This window comes from Vulpes vulpes, unplaced genomic scaffold (genome assembly GCF_048418805.1).
Source record: "Vulpes vulpes isolate BD-2025 unplaced genomic scaffold, VulVul3 Bu000000624, whole genome shotgun sequence".
NCBI classification, from domain to species: Eukaryota; Metazoa; Chordata; class Mammalia; order Carnivora; family Canidae; genus Vulpes; species Vulpes vulpes.
Genome location: NW_027325676.1, coordinates 627666 through 646307, shown reverse-complemented (window position 1 = coordinate 646307; position 18642 = coordinate 627666). Strand labels below are relative to the sequence as shown.

The following is an 18642-nucleotide window of genomic DNA, read 5'->3' as shown; positions in this document are numbered from 1 at the left end:
GGAGCCCTACACAGGGGCATGATCTCAAGAGCCTGAGGTCGTGGCCCAAGCCAAAACCAAGAGTTGGATGCTTAACTGACAGAGCCACCCAGGTGCCCCTGGTTTGTCTCTCTTAAGAAAAAAAAAAAAAGCATATAACTGTTTTTATAAGTCATGTATCAGGTACCTTTCTTCAGCCCCTCAAACACTTTTTGAAGTATGCAAGTCATAAATGAATAATTAACTGCAATATTAGCCATAAAAATTATCTGTAATAAGTAACAAATCCAGCAATAGAAAATGAATGAATGGTTTTCCTACAAAGCTCTAAAATATACAGTGGTTACTCAATACTCACCATTCAAAAATATGGCTATTTGCTGCCTTTAGAGGAAGTGTTTTCAGGTTTCCAAGCCAGAGTTTGCTCAACACACACATTGCAAAGGCCCATCTAACCATTTTCTGTGTGTGCACAGAGGGTAATAGAGATGCGGGAGACATGATTTGCCCTGGAGCAGTGAGAACTGGTCTCTAAAGAGCACAGCTGCTCCCATAACATTTTTGAAATGAACTAACAGAGGTCTTGTTTGGGATCTTTCTAGGTATAAGAAAAACTTTAAGATAAAAAAGAAAATACCACTGAACACCATGTGGATTGCCAACTGCATGGATACAGTGGGAGATGCCAACATCCGTTCTGGGAGGTCCTTTGTGTTGGGCTGGCCCACGGTGAACTTCGTGGCCACCTTCAGGTAAGACCGATGCCTTGGTGTCCTGTATCTACATGGCTTGAAAAGGATAACATTGTAATCTATTGTCTACCAAGCTGGTGACTCACTTCTTGACCTCCCATGACACTTGTTTTGCCTTGTACTCTGCGTAAGAAGGTGCTTATATCCACAAGGAAACAAGTAGATAATGTATAGTGGGAACTACTGGAGTAATTTCCTTCGGTTTTGATCAATGGTTTTTCAAATTTTGTTGTCTTACCTTTATGATGACCTGCGAGATTTTGGTGGAGTGGGGTGAGGAGAAGAAAGCAGTGTGTTAAGTGCAACTGCGTAAAACAGGAATGAGGCTTGGGGTGTGGATGTTTCAAACAGAGATGCAAGTGTGGCATGATCCCTGTAAACTCAGAGGTGTCTGCTCAGGATATCCAGGGTCGAGAGCCACATTCCCATCCTCATGTCAGCCTAAGAATGTGTCTTACACAACTAAACTCTACTCAATGGAATCAAATGAATAATCTGAGTTTAGTGCCTCAATGGAATCATATTTTGTTTCAGATCGTTACCAACTAAGATAATCTGTACACAGCAATTCAGGCAACCTAGTATTCAATGGCATGATCAATTTATTTGTATAATTACATACTGTTGTTAAGGGAATTAACTTGGGAGTGTAAAAGCAATTTCTCAAATTTAATGGGACCCTTTAATAGTACTTGCTCAAGAAATCTATTCCGGTGATTTAAACATGCAGATACCTCCTGGGAATCAGAGGGCAGGATCTTGGAGAGGAGACCTTGAACCTCACTCTGTTGTAGTTGTCCCAAAAGAAAGAAAGAAAGAAAGAAAGAAAGAAAGAAAGAAAGAAAGAAAGAAAGAAGAAACCAAGTTTTTATCAACAATATACAAAATGTGGTACAGGAGCTAGGGACAGGAGGGAAGGGAGAGTGACTGCTTAATAGACACATGTTTGCTTTGGGGTGATAAACATGTTCAGTCACGATCGTTGCACAGAACGATGAATATAGTAAAGGTCACTAATGGTCAATTTTCTTTTATGTGTAATTTACCACAATAAAAAAGAATGCTGGTAAGTGATAAGTCCACGTGTGAATGAGCCTTAAGACATTTGCAACTTTGGATATTAAATGCTGTGAAAATTTTAGCAGAGAAAATATTAATCTTTAGTAATTTTGCGTCAGGGGATTGATCTTTCTCAGAAGATCACAGTGATGAAGAATAAGGTTTTTAGGAACTAATTTAACATATTACAATCTGCCATATGCATAAGGAAATAAAACTATAACAGGTGTTTTTTTCCAAAAAAGATATTCTTGTTTCTGAGCCAAGACAGTTCCATCAAATTGCTAAATTTCTTAAATGTGATTTAATTTGAATGGTAATATTCTTTATATCTGAATAGCCCTTGCAGCTGCAGGAACACTCTGAGCTATAATTTAACCCCTTTCCAGTTCTGGAAACTAAATATCAGAGTGGTTAACAACATGCCCGTGATCTCATAGCTTGCATCACATAGTCACAATTAAGTTTTCAGATTTGAAATAAACTTTTCTCCCTCTTTAGGATCTACTTCCCATTGCTTTAATACCACTCACAGAAGAGTGGAGTCCATCAAAACCACTCTAAGGGGAGTACAATTTACACATCCACATCCCTTAACAACTGGCTGCTCATATTTTTAGTCTGGAGTGGTGATCTTAATATGTTAGTAGGAGTATCGTACGTTCCTCAATTTTTTTCTTCTCATTTTTTAAATTGCAGCTCTTCAGAACAAAAGGAAAAATGGCGTTCTTACCTTCAAAGGTATTTTGTCAGTGTAATATTATAAGTCTTTAACCCATGATGAAAAAAATGTAGATCTCTTCAAAGCAGTGCCCCCAAACTATGTTCCCTCCCCTTAGTACGAATTGTTACACTATCCTCCAATGATTTCTTATTTAATTGTACCCTGCCCATTACTACAAATAACCTGCTCTCCTTTACATCCATATATTGCTTATTTTTTTTTATGAAATTCTGGTTATTACTCTCATCTTCCCCCACTTTCCAACCTCATGATTATAGCTAACATTATTCTCAAAACATATATTAAATTTCCATAAGTGCAGTTTACCCTACCAAGTAATGCTCAAAGCAACTTCTCATTCCTACATTTGAAGGTGCTAGTATGCCCTCCGGTCTAGGCAGGAAAGCTTTGGTGCCTGGATCTGCTGGTCAAATCTCACATGACAAGAGTGATCTATTGTTTTCCTAGTCACAGCTTATTTTCCTGAAATATTTTTGCATGTTTCCTTCCAACCCCCAATTTTTTTTTTTGCTGAGCTTATTTATATGCATTTAAAAATAACGAAGTATGTTGAAAATATGATCAACATAAATTGATTTGAAAGTAAGGTAATTTATCCTACTCTCTTTTGGGTTACTATCGAATTGGATTAGGTACATCATGCTAGCCAAAGAGAAGGAGCAGCCAAAAAGCATTCCCCTCAAAATCTTCACTGAGAACATCAAGAACTGTGCCTGTGTAAGTATTTTTAAGACCAACAATTAAATTCTGAGTTCCTAATTCTGACTGAATGAAAAAATGGGATAGAGGTGGAGACACAGAGAGGGAGGAAGCAGTGAGTTGGGGAGAGAGGAAGGAGAGAGCAAAAGGTAGGAAGAGAGAGAGAATATTTAGAAAAGTGCCATGAGGAAAAATGTATTTTCCCCCTCTCCATGTACTTCTTTATAGACCTAAAAACTGTGTCCTAGGTAACATGAAGCAAGAGGAATACATACTACAGTGCTTAAGCAAGGAAAGAGTATTGGATGTTATGTGTCTATGACATTTCTCTGGATCCTTCTAATTGCTTATAGTGGCTTGTAATACAGTGATTTAGAAGGAACCATCATTTTTTCCAAGGGCCACCACTTACATACAGAATGGTCTGGATTGTCTCCACAGTCCTTTTTCCCCTCCAGATATTTTATTTAGTATAACTATAAACTCAGAGAAAAGTTGTAAATATAAAAGTAATACAAAAAACACCCCGTATACTCTTTATCCAGATTCATCTATTGGTAACACTTTATTCCATTTGCTTTATCATTTATTTTCTTTCTCTGTGTCTATTACATGTATGTGTATACATATGTTTGAGGGTCATACATATACTATAGCCCTTTTTCCTTAAACCTAAGTATTTCTTAAGAATAAAGATATTCTACAGTTATCACCTTTAGTGAATTTAACCTTGGCGTAATACTTTACTCTGCCATTCCCATTCTCATTTTGTCAGTTGACCTCAATAATGTCTCCTTTCTAGTACAGGATCCACTTAAGGATCAGGTGTTTTATTGAGTAGTTATGTCAAATGCAGAGGAGTTTCAAAAAGTCTTTTGTTCCAAGGAATATCAGGATTGAATTGAACTAAGAGGGATGACACTTTTAAGGGATCAGCATATTTCTATTTCAATTTCTTTATACTGTGGGGAGGAAAAAATCAAACCAATTGGCCCAGTTTTGTGTGTAAAATTTGATTTCTGAAATTGTAGTACAGTAACCAAGACATTTACAGTGATGAACAAGATACTTTGGGTATCTTTAAATGGTATTTTTTGTGGTTGTTGTTATAGTTCGAAGTAGCTCTAGATCACACAAAACAGCATTTGAAGGTGGAACAAAAAAGGTATTCCTGGCTAAAGCAAAAGCCATGCAAATAGTTTGATCTGTTGTTAAGTGCCAGCTAGATGCACTGCATGAAGGAGAGAGAATTCTCTAGCAGCAGAGCACATTCTTGTCTCTGCCTTTGATATCAATTGTGGCAGTGGTTTACATTCAGAACTTTCCTTGGAAAATTACCTTGAGATTTTTAAAAATCAACTTTATTGAGGTATAGTTTTGGTGAAATAAACATTTCTGATGTTCTTCACCCATTCTTAAAGATCCAAGTTTCCCACTGCACTGTTTCACTTCATCCTAGAAAGATGATTCTTAGCATTCCCTGTGCAGAACTGCTGCAAACAGATTTACTTAATTTCTTTTATCTGAATATGGCTTTATTTCACACTGACTCTTGAAGGATATTTTTGGGGGTGTAGAATTTTGTTTGCAAATTTTTTTCCTTTTAGTCCTTTAGAGATGTTCCAGTCTTTTGGTCTTGATGCTTTCTGATGAGTAGTCTGTGATTAAACATTAATCCTCAGTAGGTGATTTCTCATTTTTTTCTCTAGCTGCTTTCAAGTTTTCTCTTTATTTTTGGTTTTTAGCAGAGTGGCTATGAAGTTCCTAAGCATGGTTGTCTTTGAATCTGTCCTATTTGACATATTCTGAATTTCTTGAATTTGTAAATTTATGTCTTCACCAAATTTGGGAAATTTTAATCATTATTTCATCAAATATTTCCTTCCTCATTATTTCTCTTTCTCTCCTCCTGACAGTTCCATTCTTTCCATATCAGACACTTTCACATTGTTCAGAGATCCCTCAGGCTCTGTAATTTTTTTTCAATCTTTTCCCCCCTTTTCTTCTTCACACTGGATAATTTCTAGTATCTATTTTCAAATCACTGACTTCTTTTCATCATCTCCATTATGCAATGTAGCCTAGTCAATAAATTTTTTAAAAATATTTTTCAAAAAAAATAAATAAATAAAAATATTTTTCCGATAAAAATTTCTATGTTAAATATTTTTCCTCTCAAATAAGGAAAAGTCATTAATACTTCTTATTTCTATACTATGATGCCTCTATTTTTGTTTAACGTGAACATATTTTCATTTGTATCATTGAGCATTATTGTAATAGCTGTGTTTGGCTAATAGTCTAAGCATCGAGATCATCTCAGGTGTGGCTTCAGCTCTTGAAAATTGATCTCATTTTCCTGGTTCTTCATATATTAAGTAACAGTTTTGACTCATGAACATAACCTAAGTTTTCTTTTTCTTTTGAATTATTTCAAAAAATAGTTTATTTTTCTGAAGTTATTTGTTTAGAGAGAGTTCTATCTAATGGAATTTGTCTGTTGGGAGAACCTACAACATGCAGGAAAATATACATACATCCCTTAAATTACTATTTGAATTGCTATTTGAATGATTATTGAATTACTTTGGGACCATCTGTGATATCAAGCAATTGCATTCAATTCATAAGAAGAAAAATACAATGAAAGGACAAGGAGTGATTTATGAAAGAGTTTCTTTTAACTTTGCTTTTAATATTTTCAAGGCCTGTGGGTGTCCACTTGTGCTGTTTCTTCTTTATGCACTGTTTCCCGAAGGACACAGGCCCCATTGCCTAAACATGTTATAAAAACTGTATGCATAGTAAATGTTCTGGTTACATATTCTCTTATATGACTTTCGTAATTTTTGTAATTCAGATAGATAGTTTGTAATTCAGATAGTCTTATAGATCCATCTCAGATTGCTATTAACCCCTTTCAGAAAATTTTCTTTAAACTTTTCCTAGTTGTATGGAGCAGTTTCTCAATGTATGGTCTGATAGAGAGCTATTAGAAGTACCTACTCGCTGGCAGAGTTGTGAATGGAACATCAACTTCTAACATTTCCAGTCTCATTTCCTAGATTCATCAGTCTTAAGAGATTGCAACAATGGAAGTCTTAGTTAACCATGATGCCTGACAAAGAAAATATGGACTAAATAGTAGTTTTTAAAAAGTGTCTTTCATAGCCAGTTCTTATCTGATTTTACTGAAACCGACTATGTAATTACAAAGGAACTAAGCCAAAAAAAAAAAAAAAACCAGAAACAAACAAACAAAGGAACTAAGCCATACTATACAAACACAACTCAGTAAGAGAGGAAAGTATCTAGTGCCTTCCTTTAATACTATCCCCCTCCCACCATTTTGGAAATAGCCTTATGGAGCTGAGGGTCACCCCATGTGCCCTCTTAGAATTCTCAATTTTTCTCTTCCTTGCTTCAGCTGCTGTATTTTGTATGCCACAAATTCTTGGAGGGAAATATATGTTTTACTGACATGTTTCCTACTAGCTTCATGTTATATAAAAAAATGAAATTATAATTAAGGGTTCGTGTTCTACACGTGCTTTATTTTGTCATTACCTGGAAACAAGCTTTACTTTTGGAGTATGGATAATAATTTGACAATTATTTGGTCACATGCTTTAAATTTTAAAAAAATTGTAGCAATTTTTCTTATTTATTTTTTACAGTCCGTAACTGTAACAGTGACAAATTCCGACACAGCAAATGACACTATCAACATGTTACTAACAATGCTGGGAATAACCGTAAGTTGCCTACTATCTATTTTTAGTTTACGAACCAACTTTGACTTTTGAGTTTTGTGAGTGTGTGTGTGTGTGTGTGTGTGTGTGTAGGTGTTGTGCACCTCCCATCATAAGACAGCTGATTATTGTGGATAACATACTCATATTTTTCCTTCCAACTTTAGAAATTGAAGGCAGCGAAGCTATAGTATTAGCTTATACATGAGTGCTATTCTTATATTCCCATTTGAAATTTTCTGCAAATTCAAAGTTATAGCCTAAAATTGGACTATAATTTTAGAGTGCTAATAACAATATGCAGTTTACTGTATATATTTTAAATACAGACAATAAAGATGTTTCTAAGTTTCTTTTTTATTGTTGTTTCTAAATTTCTAAATATTTCCTCCTCTATTGGACTCTTCTTTCTGTGTTTTCAATTCTGATACGTCTCCATCCCTATTGACCCTAGTTATCACACAAGGAAGGACTCAATCCGTTTAATGAATCCTAAATTACATGTTCTGTTGTACATTTTGACATAAAGACTACATGGCTACAAGCTACCTCCTTTTGATGCAGATCCTGAGGATGAAGCAGCTCATACCCTTTAGCAACTGGTAAAGACAAAGACAAGTTCTGAATAAGACCATGGATCTGGGGCTGATCTCTTTTTATGAAAGAGAAAGATATTTGAGGATGAGGTTTTATAAGGGAAAAAAGAGGGACAGTGATAGATGGAGAGAACCAAAGGGAGCACTGGGAAAGCACAGCTTCTTATCCAAAATCCTCTGTAAATGTGATGTGACATAATCATAAGATTGTTTGTAAATTCTATCTGAGCCAATGGTATAATAAAGGCCTTTAAAATTTCAGAGCAACGAGAATTTGGCAGAAGAAATCAATGATTTCTGTACAAACAACATTTAATAATACATCCAAAATAAAATTGAATTTATATGTACTGACTAAAGCACATCTTTACATACGTTTCTAACCTGTATGATATAGAAACCCTAAGTAAGAATTAAATCCTGGAAAAGAGAGTGAGTGGTTTGAGGGATGAAGGTGGGGAGATTGACTAATGATTTAACTCATTTTATTTCATGTTTGTGATTTTCTTTACTTAAAGCGATCAATGTCACTAGGCAAAGAATTTCTATTTTAATGAAGAACTGGGCTTATTTGGCTTTATGTATACCTGATTTAAAGGATTCCAGCATGGCATTTCCAAACCCTACCCTACCTTATTAGCTCTTACTTCTTATTTGCAACACAATCTTGAGCAGATTTAGCTGTGTGTGTGTGTGTGTGTGTGTGTGTGTGTGTATCTGTGTCTGTGCCCATACCTATGACATTCCTTCATAAGGTGAAGGCCATGATTTTTAATCAGGAGTCAAGGGCACATGATAACTATTACCAATAATTCCATTTCAAACGTTTTTTTGCTTTCGTCTCCAGGAAGACTCTTTAAAATAGTTCAGCAATCTTTATAATTTAGAATTGTTTGTTTCAAACAATTGGGATTTTCAGTATTACTGGGCAATAATTGTGCTGGGAGTAATCATTTTCTGCATCTGACATGCTGCCTAGAGTCCTCATCCTTTCTCTCCCTAAAGTGGAGTTTGCCTGCCCCAAAGCCAGTGGCAGACTTCCGTCCACTATCTCCTCAATGTCTCTTGGGCATTTGTCTCCTTTGGCTCAGGGCTGCTGAGCTATTGATGCCTCTCAAGTTACTTTGCTCAGGATTAGTCATAGCAGAGTATATGGCTCTCTGGACAACATGCATCTCTGGGCAGGGACATTTGGAGACAAAGGCCAACGCTATCCAAGGAGTCTAGAGACAGCAGAAGAGAGGACTCTGAGATGAGACTTTTACTCCATAGTAAAGGGACACAAATCTCATTTCTTACACCATGGGCCACCCACAAAGTGAGGGGCTGGCTGTACTGTGGTTTCCCGGTCTTTATCAAAAATTACAAGAATCTGGGACAGTCTATTGGAAGCTGTGAGGGGAACTAGTTAACAACTACTATAGCTACCTCCATGGACCAAATACCATTTATCCTGGCCCCAATTCTTTCTTTTTGGAAACACAGATATGCTAAGGAAATGTGTTCTTCAAGTACTGTGAAAGATATGTTTTGACACCTAGTTCTTTTTGTTTCCAAGGGCTCTGAGAACGACTTCCAGCTGTGGGCGAGTTCTGGCAAGGAAAAACTTCCACTAATTGGTAAGTGTCAGGGAAAAATCTAAGATGGGATTGATTAGGTTCAAAATTGTAACTCTAAGTTTCAAAATAATGGTTGTTCTTTCTTAAGCTTCAAAATCCTTAAAAGTGAAAATCACATGCAATATTCACTCACATGTTTAATAAAGAATTACCAGGTACTGTTGCCCAGGCATTGATAACATCTCTTCATTCAGCAGCTATGATTTAGTGAGGGAGAGAAATGTAAATTTTTGTTTCTACTTCTTTTTACCTGACAAACAGAGCTGTCTTGAAAAAGTGTGATTATTTACTATTTACTTACTTATTTACTCATTAGGTATGAAAGCAAAATGGATTGGAATTTTTCCCATACATTTATTTTTCATATGTCAATTTTGAATTCTAGTTCCTAACTGCTAAGAAGCCTCTATTTGTGAGAATTCTCTAAAATCCAGTTATGTCTCTGAATCCAGGTACAGATATGTATTTAACACCCCTGCCCTGTGCCCAGTTTTCTCTGCATCATAAGGAAAATGAGATAATCACATTTAAACTCCTCTCATCTTCACTGATGAAATCGCCTGCACTTTGCTGTTTCTCAGGTTTTTTCCATCATTGTTCTTAAGGTTATTGATAAACAGATTGCACCTCTTCTAAAATAGTTATTAGCACAAGTTCTCTGAAAAAAAAATCTTTGGATTAGCAAAATTGTTTAATGTTTCCAGTAATGGAAGGGTTTAAAAAAAAAGAAAAAGAAGACAGGATTGGTAGCAGGCCTTGAAGTATAGTAATGGATGGTAATGGTGACAATAATCTCTTCTAGAAATCTTAAAGCATTCCTTCTTACATGAAATTTTTTTATCCTTTTAATAAACCTGTGAAGCTATAACTCTTTTTCAAATAATCTGGAAATCTAAACAACCAATTTCCTTTTTTTAAAAAACAACCAATTTCTTTCTGCAAAATATATATTCCCAGTCTTAGACTATAGAGTCACAAAGCTCATCACTGAGAACAAAACCCCTCAGTACCACTTCCTGTTTTGAATTAATGTTGACATCTTTGTAAAAGTTGGACAGGGGCAGCCCTGGCGGCTCAGTGGTTCAGCGCTGCCTTCAGCCCAGGGTGGGATCCTGGAGAGCTGGGATCGACTCCCACGTTGGGCTCCCTGCATGGAGCCTGCTTCTCCCTCTGCCTGTGTCTCTGCCTCTTTCTCTCTCTCTGTTTCTCATGAATAAATAAATAAAATCTAAAAAAATAGTTGGTTAGCAGTAAAAAGGAAAAAAGTTAAATACTTATATATGTTTCAATAAAGTGCATTAATTTAGATAAAATGATGTAGATGGTAACTTTTGAGAATTTGAATAGCTTCACACACGAACGCAGCTCTAAGGAATCTGAAGAGCCTGTCGTTCATGATGATCCATTACAGCATTCAAAAATGCATTTTTTAAAACATACTCTCAATTCTCAATTGTGGATTAACTCCTGGTTATCTTGGTTTGGTTGTATTGCTGTCATAGAAGCTTCTTTTTCCTTAATGGAGCGACGTCCCTGTGATTCTTGTGAACATTGCATTCATGACGGATGAAAAGAACAGCAAAAGCTCCTTTAGGTACATTCAGTAATAAATCTGGAATGACAGAATGAGAATTTTCATTCTATTCTTAAAAAATGAAATCCATATCATTTCATAGGGTCTTTGAGAATTCTCTAGAGAGGAAAAACAATTTAAAGCATAAAAGAGCAAAACAAATCACTTGGCAGGCAATTCTGGATAGCTCTGGGTGTGGTTTTCTATTCTCTAACCATCGTTTTACAGTTTGCTTCTGGGTTTCCCACTCTGCACACCCTTCCTTCTGATCATTGCCTGGCAGGACACCCCATAGAGGGAGGGCAGCAGTGGAAGGGAACCATAAAGCATAAGGGCAACCCATCCCACTACTCTAGAGTAGCTCTGGCTGGAGAATTGACAAAAGGAAATGAACACAAAATCTGTTCGACTGACATTCTGTTGGAGAGAATAGTGAAGATAGCAATTCTTTATATATATACTCCAAATATTTAAAAATTTATTAACCAAAAAATAAAAGTAAAAAATAAGAATATTAACCACCAATGCTTATTAATATATTCACTCTGATAAGTTTGTGTGTGGACAAGCATTTCAAAGAATTAGTGTAAGGCTCGACGGGGTCAAGTAATTTGCCTAAGATGTATAGATGTAGTTAGTGTCAAGGCACAAACTAGAAAACCTTCAACATTCTCAGATAGTTACCCAGCAAAAGTCAGCATTGTTTATTGCACTCATGAATATATGTATTTCAAGCAAAGTAACATGCTTTAAATTGTTTTCTCTTCTTAAAATCTTTCCCTTGGGCACACGCTTTCTGTAAGGTGTTCCCACAAGGGTGCATATGATGCTCACTGAGGAGGCACAGCCTTCTTTATCTAGAAGTCCCAGAAAAATACCAACATATACAAATAGGGTGATGCTTACACTCAGGTTTGGTTTGATGACAAAAATACCAACATATACAAATTTTTTCTTGATGACAAGAATACCAACATATACAAATAGGGTGATGCTTACACTCAGGTAGTTTGATGACAGCCATCACCATCATCCTAAATATTCAGGTTTCTTTCCATACAGGACATGAACATCCCTATGGAATTAAAATGAGCCATCTTCCATCTACTAAAGCACTGCCAAAGGAAGCAGAGGACTCCATCTCTCCTTCCCCAACTCAGGAGTCCCTCCTTCTGGAGCAGAAGATCACAGAGATGCAAATCCATTTCATACTGAAGCCCAGGCACCCAGCCCAGAACAAGCAAGGGAGAGGTGAGCCGCTTGCTTTTCTTCAAGTGCCTTCCCTTGGCTCATGTCTCCATGCTTAAACACAATTCAGACACACAGTTTATTCTTTCTGGGTGAGCTTATTGTCATCAATGAGGAGGAACAGTATAGGAAAGAATGCAAAAACTACCCAAAATCAAGCTTAGAAAAATTCAAAAGTCTGACATCAAGACCCAACTCATTTCTATGAAGGTTGTTTCCTTGTTTTAAATCTTTTGGGAAGACCTTTAACTCCTGTCTTTCTCTATACCCTCAGAGCACTTTCAAGGCTGCCCTGAGCCATGCCTTGTGCTGAGTAGTATATGATATATTTAGTTTAACGAGTTGTAGGTAGCATCATTTATGTTAAAGTTGAGCAAACCGAAGCTTTAAAATGCTGAGCTTCATAAGTGGCAGGACCAGGATGCTTCTGGTGCAGTGCTGGCACCCACATGAGTGGAGGTGGTGATGCACTCACTACATCCCAGAAAAGCCTAGTGGCCGGGTGTTCAAGGTTATTTGGTGAAATGTTCCTCATGTGCTTATCCTTCGAAACCTTGGCTCATCTCTGGACTCTTCAAAAATCAGTTATTTAAGCAATGTTAAGGAATCTTCAAAGGAAAACATTCACAGCTGAGCACTAGAAACTTTGAACTCAGCTTTTCACTGCTGGTCACCTTTTCTTTGGAAAGCTCTTCCTTCATAGGGAATGTTGAGTAATTAAAAATCATCTCTGGAAACTGGTGCCTTCGTATATATATATAATATATATATGCATTCATAACCTCTATAAGTGCATTCATAACCTCTCATTGTTTTTTTCGCTTCTATGATTTCTTTCAAGCCTGGGACTTGTGTGTAGATGTATATTTACATATATGTTTGAGTGTGTGTGTGAGGAAGTAGGTTTCCACACTTCATTGTGGTTTAGGCTCCTTTCAGTAAATGTTAAACCTATTTAACCAAAAACATCATCTCTGGGTGGGTTAGTGGGATATGACAAGAAAACACAGCCACCACATAGCCAGCATGTAATGACAACATCCCAAGGACCCTGACTGCAGCAAGTCATCCTTGAAGATGGCCCAGAGCAGAGGAACATAGAAGTAGGGCTCAGGCAGATTGTGTCCTGAGAAGCAGATCCTTTGGATGGTAGAAACTTGAGCACTCAGAAACCAAAGAGGAAATCTGGGGCTGAGGGGAGACTGGCTGTGAAAGCAGAGGATTACCAAACTCAGCCTGATTTGCATACCAAATCCTTCTAGTTTTTAAAATCAGATCTGACACCTGAACCCACTGATCACTCCAGTAGAAAACACATCTACAGGTTCAGTGCCTCCTGATGCCTTGTAACTGGCAGTAACTGATGACACAGGGAGTACTCACCTTGAGTCTGATCCAGTCTCTAGGTTTAACCATCAGTCTGAAGGATATGACCAAGAACTTATCAATGCCATGAGGATGCTGTTAGCCAACATCAGGACGTGGAGAGTTCTACACAACAAATGACTCAGTTTCACTCTTCTAGCCACTACAACGAACACGCTGCAAAATGGCAATGGTGAAAATAATGCTAAGTGAATTAAAATACACTAATCTCCCTTCTTCCTTAGATTCAGGCCAGACCATGAAAAGCACTCCTTTCAGAGACTGGGCCTTTTGGCGGCGCTCTGGCACTTGCCAGAAAAACCAGTGCAGAGTTGCACCATCGGCAATACCACAACAGCTCTTTGGGGTTTCACTCACAAATATATGTGATAAGGACAACTTGCCCTTCCCAATACTGGTAGGTCTCAGTTTGGTCTTTTTTTTACCTTCCTGAGGAGAGGGACCTTGGAGAGGCTAAGTGTTCTCATGCAAACCTACCCTCAAATGGAGAAATCATTAGACAGTCCCTGGCTTTGGCTGAGAAGCTTTGCTAGTGTCATTTGATTTACCTACTGAAGAGTCATTTGGCCAATACAGCAGAACAACGTTTTGCCCATTCCACTTGTTTCCACCGAGACCCATGTAGGCCTGTTCAGATCAGTCAAAATGGACTCTGTGTGCATGAATCATCTTCACATTCTGCTGTTGTCTTCCTGAACTCACAGTAGTCTCAGGTCTCCTTCAACGGAGTCTACTTAATCTAACAACTGAAAACATCTTACCTAAGCATAAAGACTCATCCTGAGGCATATATGAATCTGCTAATTCTAAAAGAGGATGTTAAATGACAGCCACAGAGTTTGCCCTTGTTATCTCAAATCGGTGTACTGAATTGTCAGTGTGGAAATTTCCTGAGTACCCAGGACCTCTGCAACCCTACACTAGATTTGGGAATGTTATCCTAGGTGTGAAGAAATTAACCACGTTAGTTCCATGCTTGCTACTACCCCGTCCTTGCATCACATAAATTTTAGGGGGTAGCTAGAACTATCATCCTCCATACTTTACAAATGAATTAGCTTTCAGTATAGTTCACATTTGCCCCAGGTCACACAAATGATCAGAAGCATAATAGGTTTCCGATCCCTTGGTCTATTGCACTCCAGCCCTTATTATCTTTCTACACTGCAGGGAGGGGACATGAAGATAGAGCAAAGGACAGTGAAAGACTCATGAAGGAAATGTAATCAGATAATAAGAAGAGAGCTTTTGAGCTTTTTTTTTTTTTTAAGGAAGAAGGGAAATAGAGACAGTTGGAATGGAGGATACAATCACTTAAAGAGGAATCAACAAATGGGAAATGAGTATGGCAAAAAGATTTCCATACTGGGGGAAGAGCATCTATGTAAGAGAATAAGGAGCCAAGACTGGTAAAGTAGGAGACAGGCGAGGATTCCACAAAGGCCTTGAAACACAGAAGTTTGATTTAAAAGGGCAAATTCAATGAAAAAGCTGATTAAAATAAGTGATTACAATGTTTCAGTGTATGACTGTACAGTGGATTTTTGGGTAGAAACTATAGAGAGACATTGACTAAAGAATCTAAATTGACTTTAGTCCTTCCAGCTCTAAAACCGTACACCATCCAATAGCCTAGCTCTTTCTAAAAGGAAGCAAGCTTCTGCTCTGGGCTTGGGATACAAAATGTATATGCTCTTCTTTTTTTCCTACAGGATATGCTTTCCGTGATCAATCGGAAAGGACCACTCCTGGAAGGCATCTTCAGAAAATCAGCCTGTATAAAATCCTGCAGAATCCTAAAAGAGAAACTAAATTCTGGGGACAGAGTTAACTGTTACAGCAAATCTGTTCATGTGGTAGCATGTGTTTTAAAGGTGGGGAAAGTTCTATCTTTACCACACATGGGTAACTGAAGCTGTGATGGTGTCTTTCATTATGATTGCCCAGGAACCAACATAGGCATAACTGATTAAGAACTTGTCAAACTGGAAAACACTTCATGAAATCAAATTTAAGGAAGCTACTGTAGGAGTTAAAAGCCCCATACATTAGAAATACTTTCTGTTTTCACCACAAACAGCCTACCTGAGGACTCCATGCAAAATACTAATACTAATATGATACTATTAATACTAAGAAATTTCAAAATATACACTCACACATACATAATATTTACCAAAGCAAACATCCTGCTTTGGATGACATCCTCACCACGATCCTAATGAAGGCAGTTTCCAAAAGAAAAATCATACGAAAAATTTGAGAATAGGTAGGGAATTTCACAATAGTAAGCAAATGTTTACTTTATGAGGAATCCAAAAAGGCTCAGTGAGGTGACCAAATCATTCTTAACCATCATTGTCGCATTGTCTCCTGTTTCTTGATGCCTTTTACTTTATAAGTCATGGAGGAATGATTTTGCCATTTGTGTCTCCTTTCACCACATCCTAGGCATCCTTTAGTTAATATTTGTGATGTCTAGCCCACCATCCAAGGTTATAACGACATGTTAGCCAGCTCTTGCTACATGCCAGTTTTGATAAACCTAACTTTTGGAGTAGGTGCAACAGACAAAAGTAGATTGGAATTCTGAAAATTCAATAGATCAACTCAAGAACTATATTAATTTGGAAATTATACAGCTACATCACAGATATCCCATTCTATTGCTAAAATGGGAATGGAGAAAGAAGTGAGAACTAGAATAGAGAATTTAATCCATCTACCTTGGCACTTGCTATCAGCTCTCAACAAAACTAAGTTAAGGCAGTAATGATGACACTCTTACAATCAAGGTCATATGTGGTCCTTCCTTGTCACATTTGGTCTTTTCTTGTCCCTCATTTCTGTTCAACTATATGAAAGATACCAATAGTCCCTGACCACTACTACACTGAGGTCCAGTAAAACACACCACTAAATATATATATAGGCATCAAGAGACAGGGGAAAGAATGATGATACATTAGGTACTCGAATAGCATGATAAGTATTGCCCTCTTGAAGGTGCACACATGGAATTGATGTTTCTAGCAAGGTTTAATAGGGTCTTTTCTATTCCCGTGTTATAGGCACAGACTAGGAAGATGGTGACCACGTGTGCATAGAGTTCTTAGACATTCCTGAAGCTTTCCCTACTTAAAGTTGACTAATCTTTGTGGAGAATCAGACTCTGCAACCTTGGCCTGAATAGTATCATGCCAAACTATCTGGAGAATTGGCCTACACTAGAAATGAATACATCCTCAGGACCATCACGAGTTTGCCATTAGACTCTCTACTTTTGTATAGTTCAGGAAAGGAAGAATGATACAATTATGAGAGTAGCTTATGTAGTAGTTTGCAGAAAAGCACACAAAAGAGTAAGTGCTATATGATACAAGGGAGCTTTGTCCTCATTTACACTGAAGCCTAGGCTCTGCTTTGATGCTTTCATGTTTGTTGGAGAAAATCCACACACCTGCTTTTGCACGTACAAGTCAATGGAGAATCAGAGCAGAGTTCCATGTGGGTCACAGTTTGGGTATCTATGACGGAAGTAAGTCTGAACTGAAGTTTGCAACTAAGTGTTTTCTCTGTAATATTTCCAATATATATTTTGTATATGTGAGTGTGTCTGTGTGTATATTTCTTTTATCCACATAAGGATTTTCTTGAAAATATTGAAGGCAGTTTACTTTCATCGGACCTTTATGAAAAATGGCTTCGTGTTCTTGACGAAGTGACAGAGAAGAAAAAAATAAATGCAGCCCAGAGGTAATGATGCAATAATTACTCTACTCTGGTCATGGCTCAGAAATACAGCCAATATACTATTAGGAATATATTGGTTTACTTCTTGCCACTTTGACCACTAAAATAACATTCAATGCCACATAGTTTCAATTCTTGTCACCCATGGAGGGCAGTTTCAGAATACAGACATGCCTTATGGCTATTATTGTACTTCTCCTGACCTTATTAACATTGACTCATTAGTCATTGTATAACTTCTGAATATATGAAACTGGTAGACAAAAGTCAGTGGCCAAAGAGATGCCAGTGCATCAACAGCCAGTGGCATAACCTAAAGTTTGTCAAACATTTAAACGGAGTGGGTTAGCTCAGAAATTGAATTCGGTAAAACATTTTTGTATACGTTCATGCCTGGAACTCTGCTACAGCAGGCTGTATACTAGATCTAGAAAGATGTTCTCTGCTCTCCATCTCTATACTTCCAGCTGCTAAGTGCAGTGACTTGCCTTATTTAAAAGTGCATCTTTCTGACTTCAGGCTTCTAGCCCAGCTGCCAAAAGTGAACGTTGTTCTCTTGCGATACCTTTTCGGAGTGCTCTACAACATTGAGCAACAATCCTCATCCAATCAGATGACAGCTTATGAATTATCAGTGTGTATAGCCCCAAGCCTTCTTTGTCCACCTAATTCCTGCAGGTTGGAATTGGAAGAGAACTTCAAAAAAAAGGTAGGGAGAGCTCTCATATGTGTCCCCTCGGGTTTATAATCCAGGCTTTGAATCTGAAATGTGTAGTAGTAAATTGGATGGATCAGTTCTGAAAAGTGCACATCTTCCTAGGCTTTCTTGGAATGGCAGGTTTGTTATGCTTCTCTGGTGGAATATGGGAAGGGGTCTTAACGTGGGAAACGCAGAGCAGTTGAGTCACTTATTTCCCATCCAGGAGATTCAATACTAGACTGACTAAACAAAAGAGAGAGGAGTGATGTAATATGGTAGAAAAGACCTGGGCTCCAGAGTTTGACAAGCCAAGGTTCAAATCTCAGCCTGATCCTTGAGGGAGAGCTTGTAACCTTGTGCAAAGACATGGTTTCCTCATGACACAATGGTAACAACCCCCAGTTCCTGTGGTCGTTACTGGCACATCCTAGGTGGCTTGGGCACTAAGAGCACCCATGGCTCCAAACACATAGCTTTGCTCTGCAAGTTGTGGCTCATTTAGAAAAACACTTGACTACTCTTTTGCCTCCACTACATCAGACAGAAACTAGTGAGATATTCCAAAACATCCTGATGAAGCCACACATACCTAATAAGATGACAGCTTCCCCAAGCTCATGCCAAGAGCCAGCATTATTCAAAGTAAGACATGAGAAGGGACTGCGGCTAGACAAACATGTTTTCTCCCCAGCCCTGTGAGTTTTTACTCAAAAACAAAACAAAAGAAAACTTCAAAAAAAATCCACAGGAATATCCACTTTCCAAAAAATATTTGTCCATA

The 18642-nt window shown here is 37.6% G+C and overlaps 1 protein-coding gene across 1 annotated transcript; it reads left to right on the top strand.

Moving 5' to 3' along the window:
* Nucleotides 1-587: 587 nt before the first annotated feature.
* LOC140596556 (rho GTPase-activating protein 20-like) lies at nt 588-17909 on the top strand. Its single transcript, XM_072745119.1, has 10 exons — nt 588-731; nt 2490-2531; nt 3168-3252; nt 6912-6989; nt 9141-9201; nt 11837-12025; nt 13633-13805; nt 15121-15282; nt 17055-17164; nt 17681-17909. The coding sequence occupies exons 1-10, from the start codon at nt 628-630 to the stop codon at nt 17907-17909; spliced, it is 1233 nt and encodes a 410-aa protein (XP_072601220.1). The 5' UTR covers nt 588-627.
* Nucleotides 17910-18642: the final 733 nt, after the last annotated feature.

Bases quoted from the DNA above. Each gene is read 5' to 3' on its own strand.
- LOC140596556 (XM_072745119.1), top strand. From the start codon at position 628: ATGTGGATTGCCAACTGCATGGATACAGTGGGAGATGCCAACATCCGT. The intron at 732-2,489 runs GTAAGACCGATG...TTTAAATTGCAG, and splicing joins AACTTCGTGGCCACCTTCAG to CTCTTCAGAACAAAAGGAAA. The intron at 9,202-11,836 runs GTAAGTGTCAGG...CTTTCCATACAG, and splicing joins GGAAAAACTTCCACTAATTG to GACATGAACATCCCTATGGA.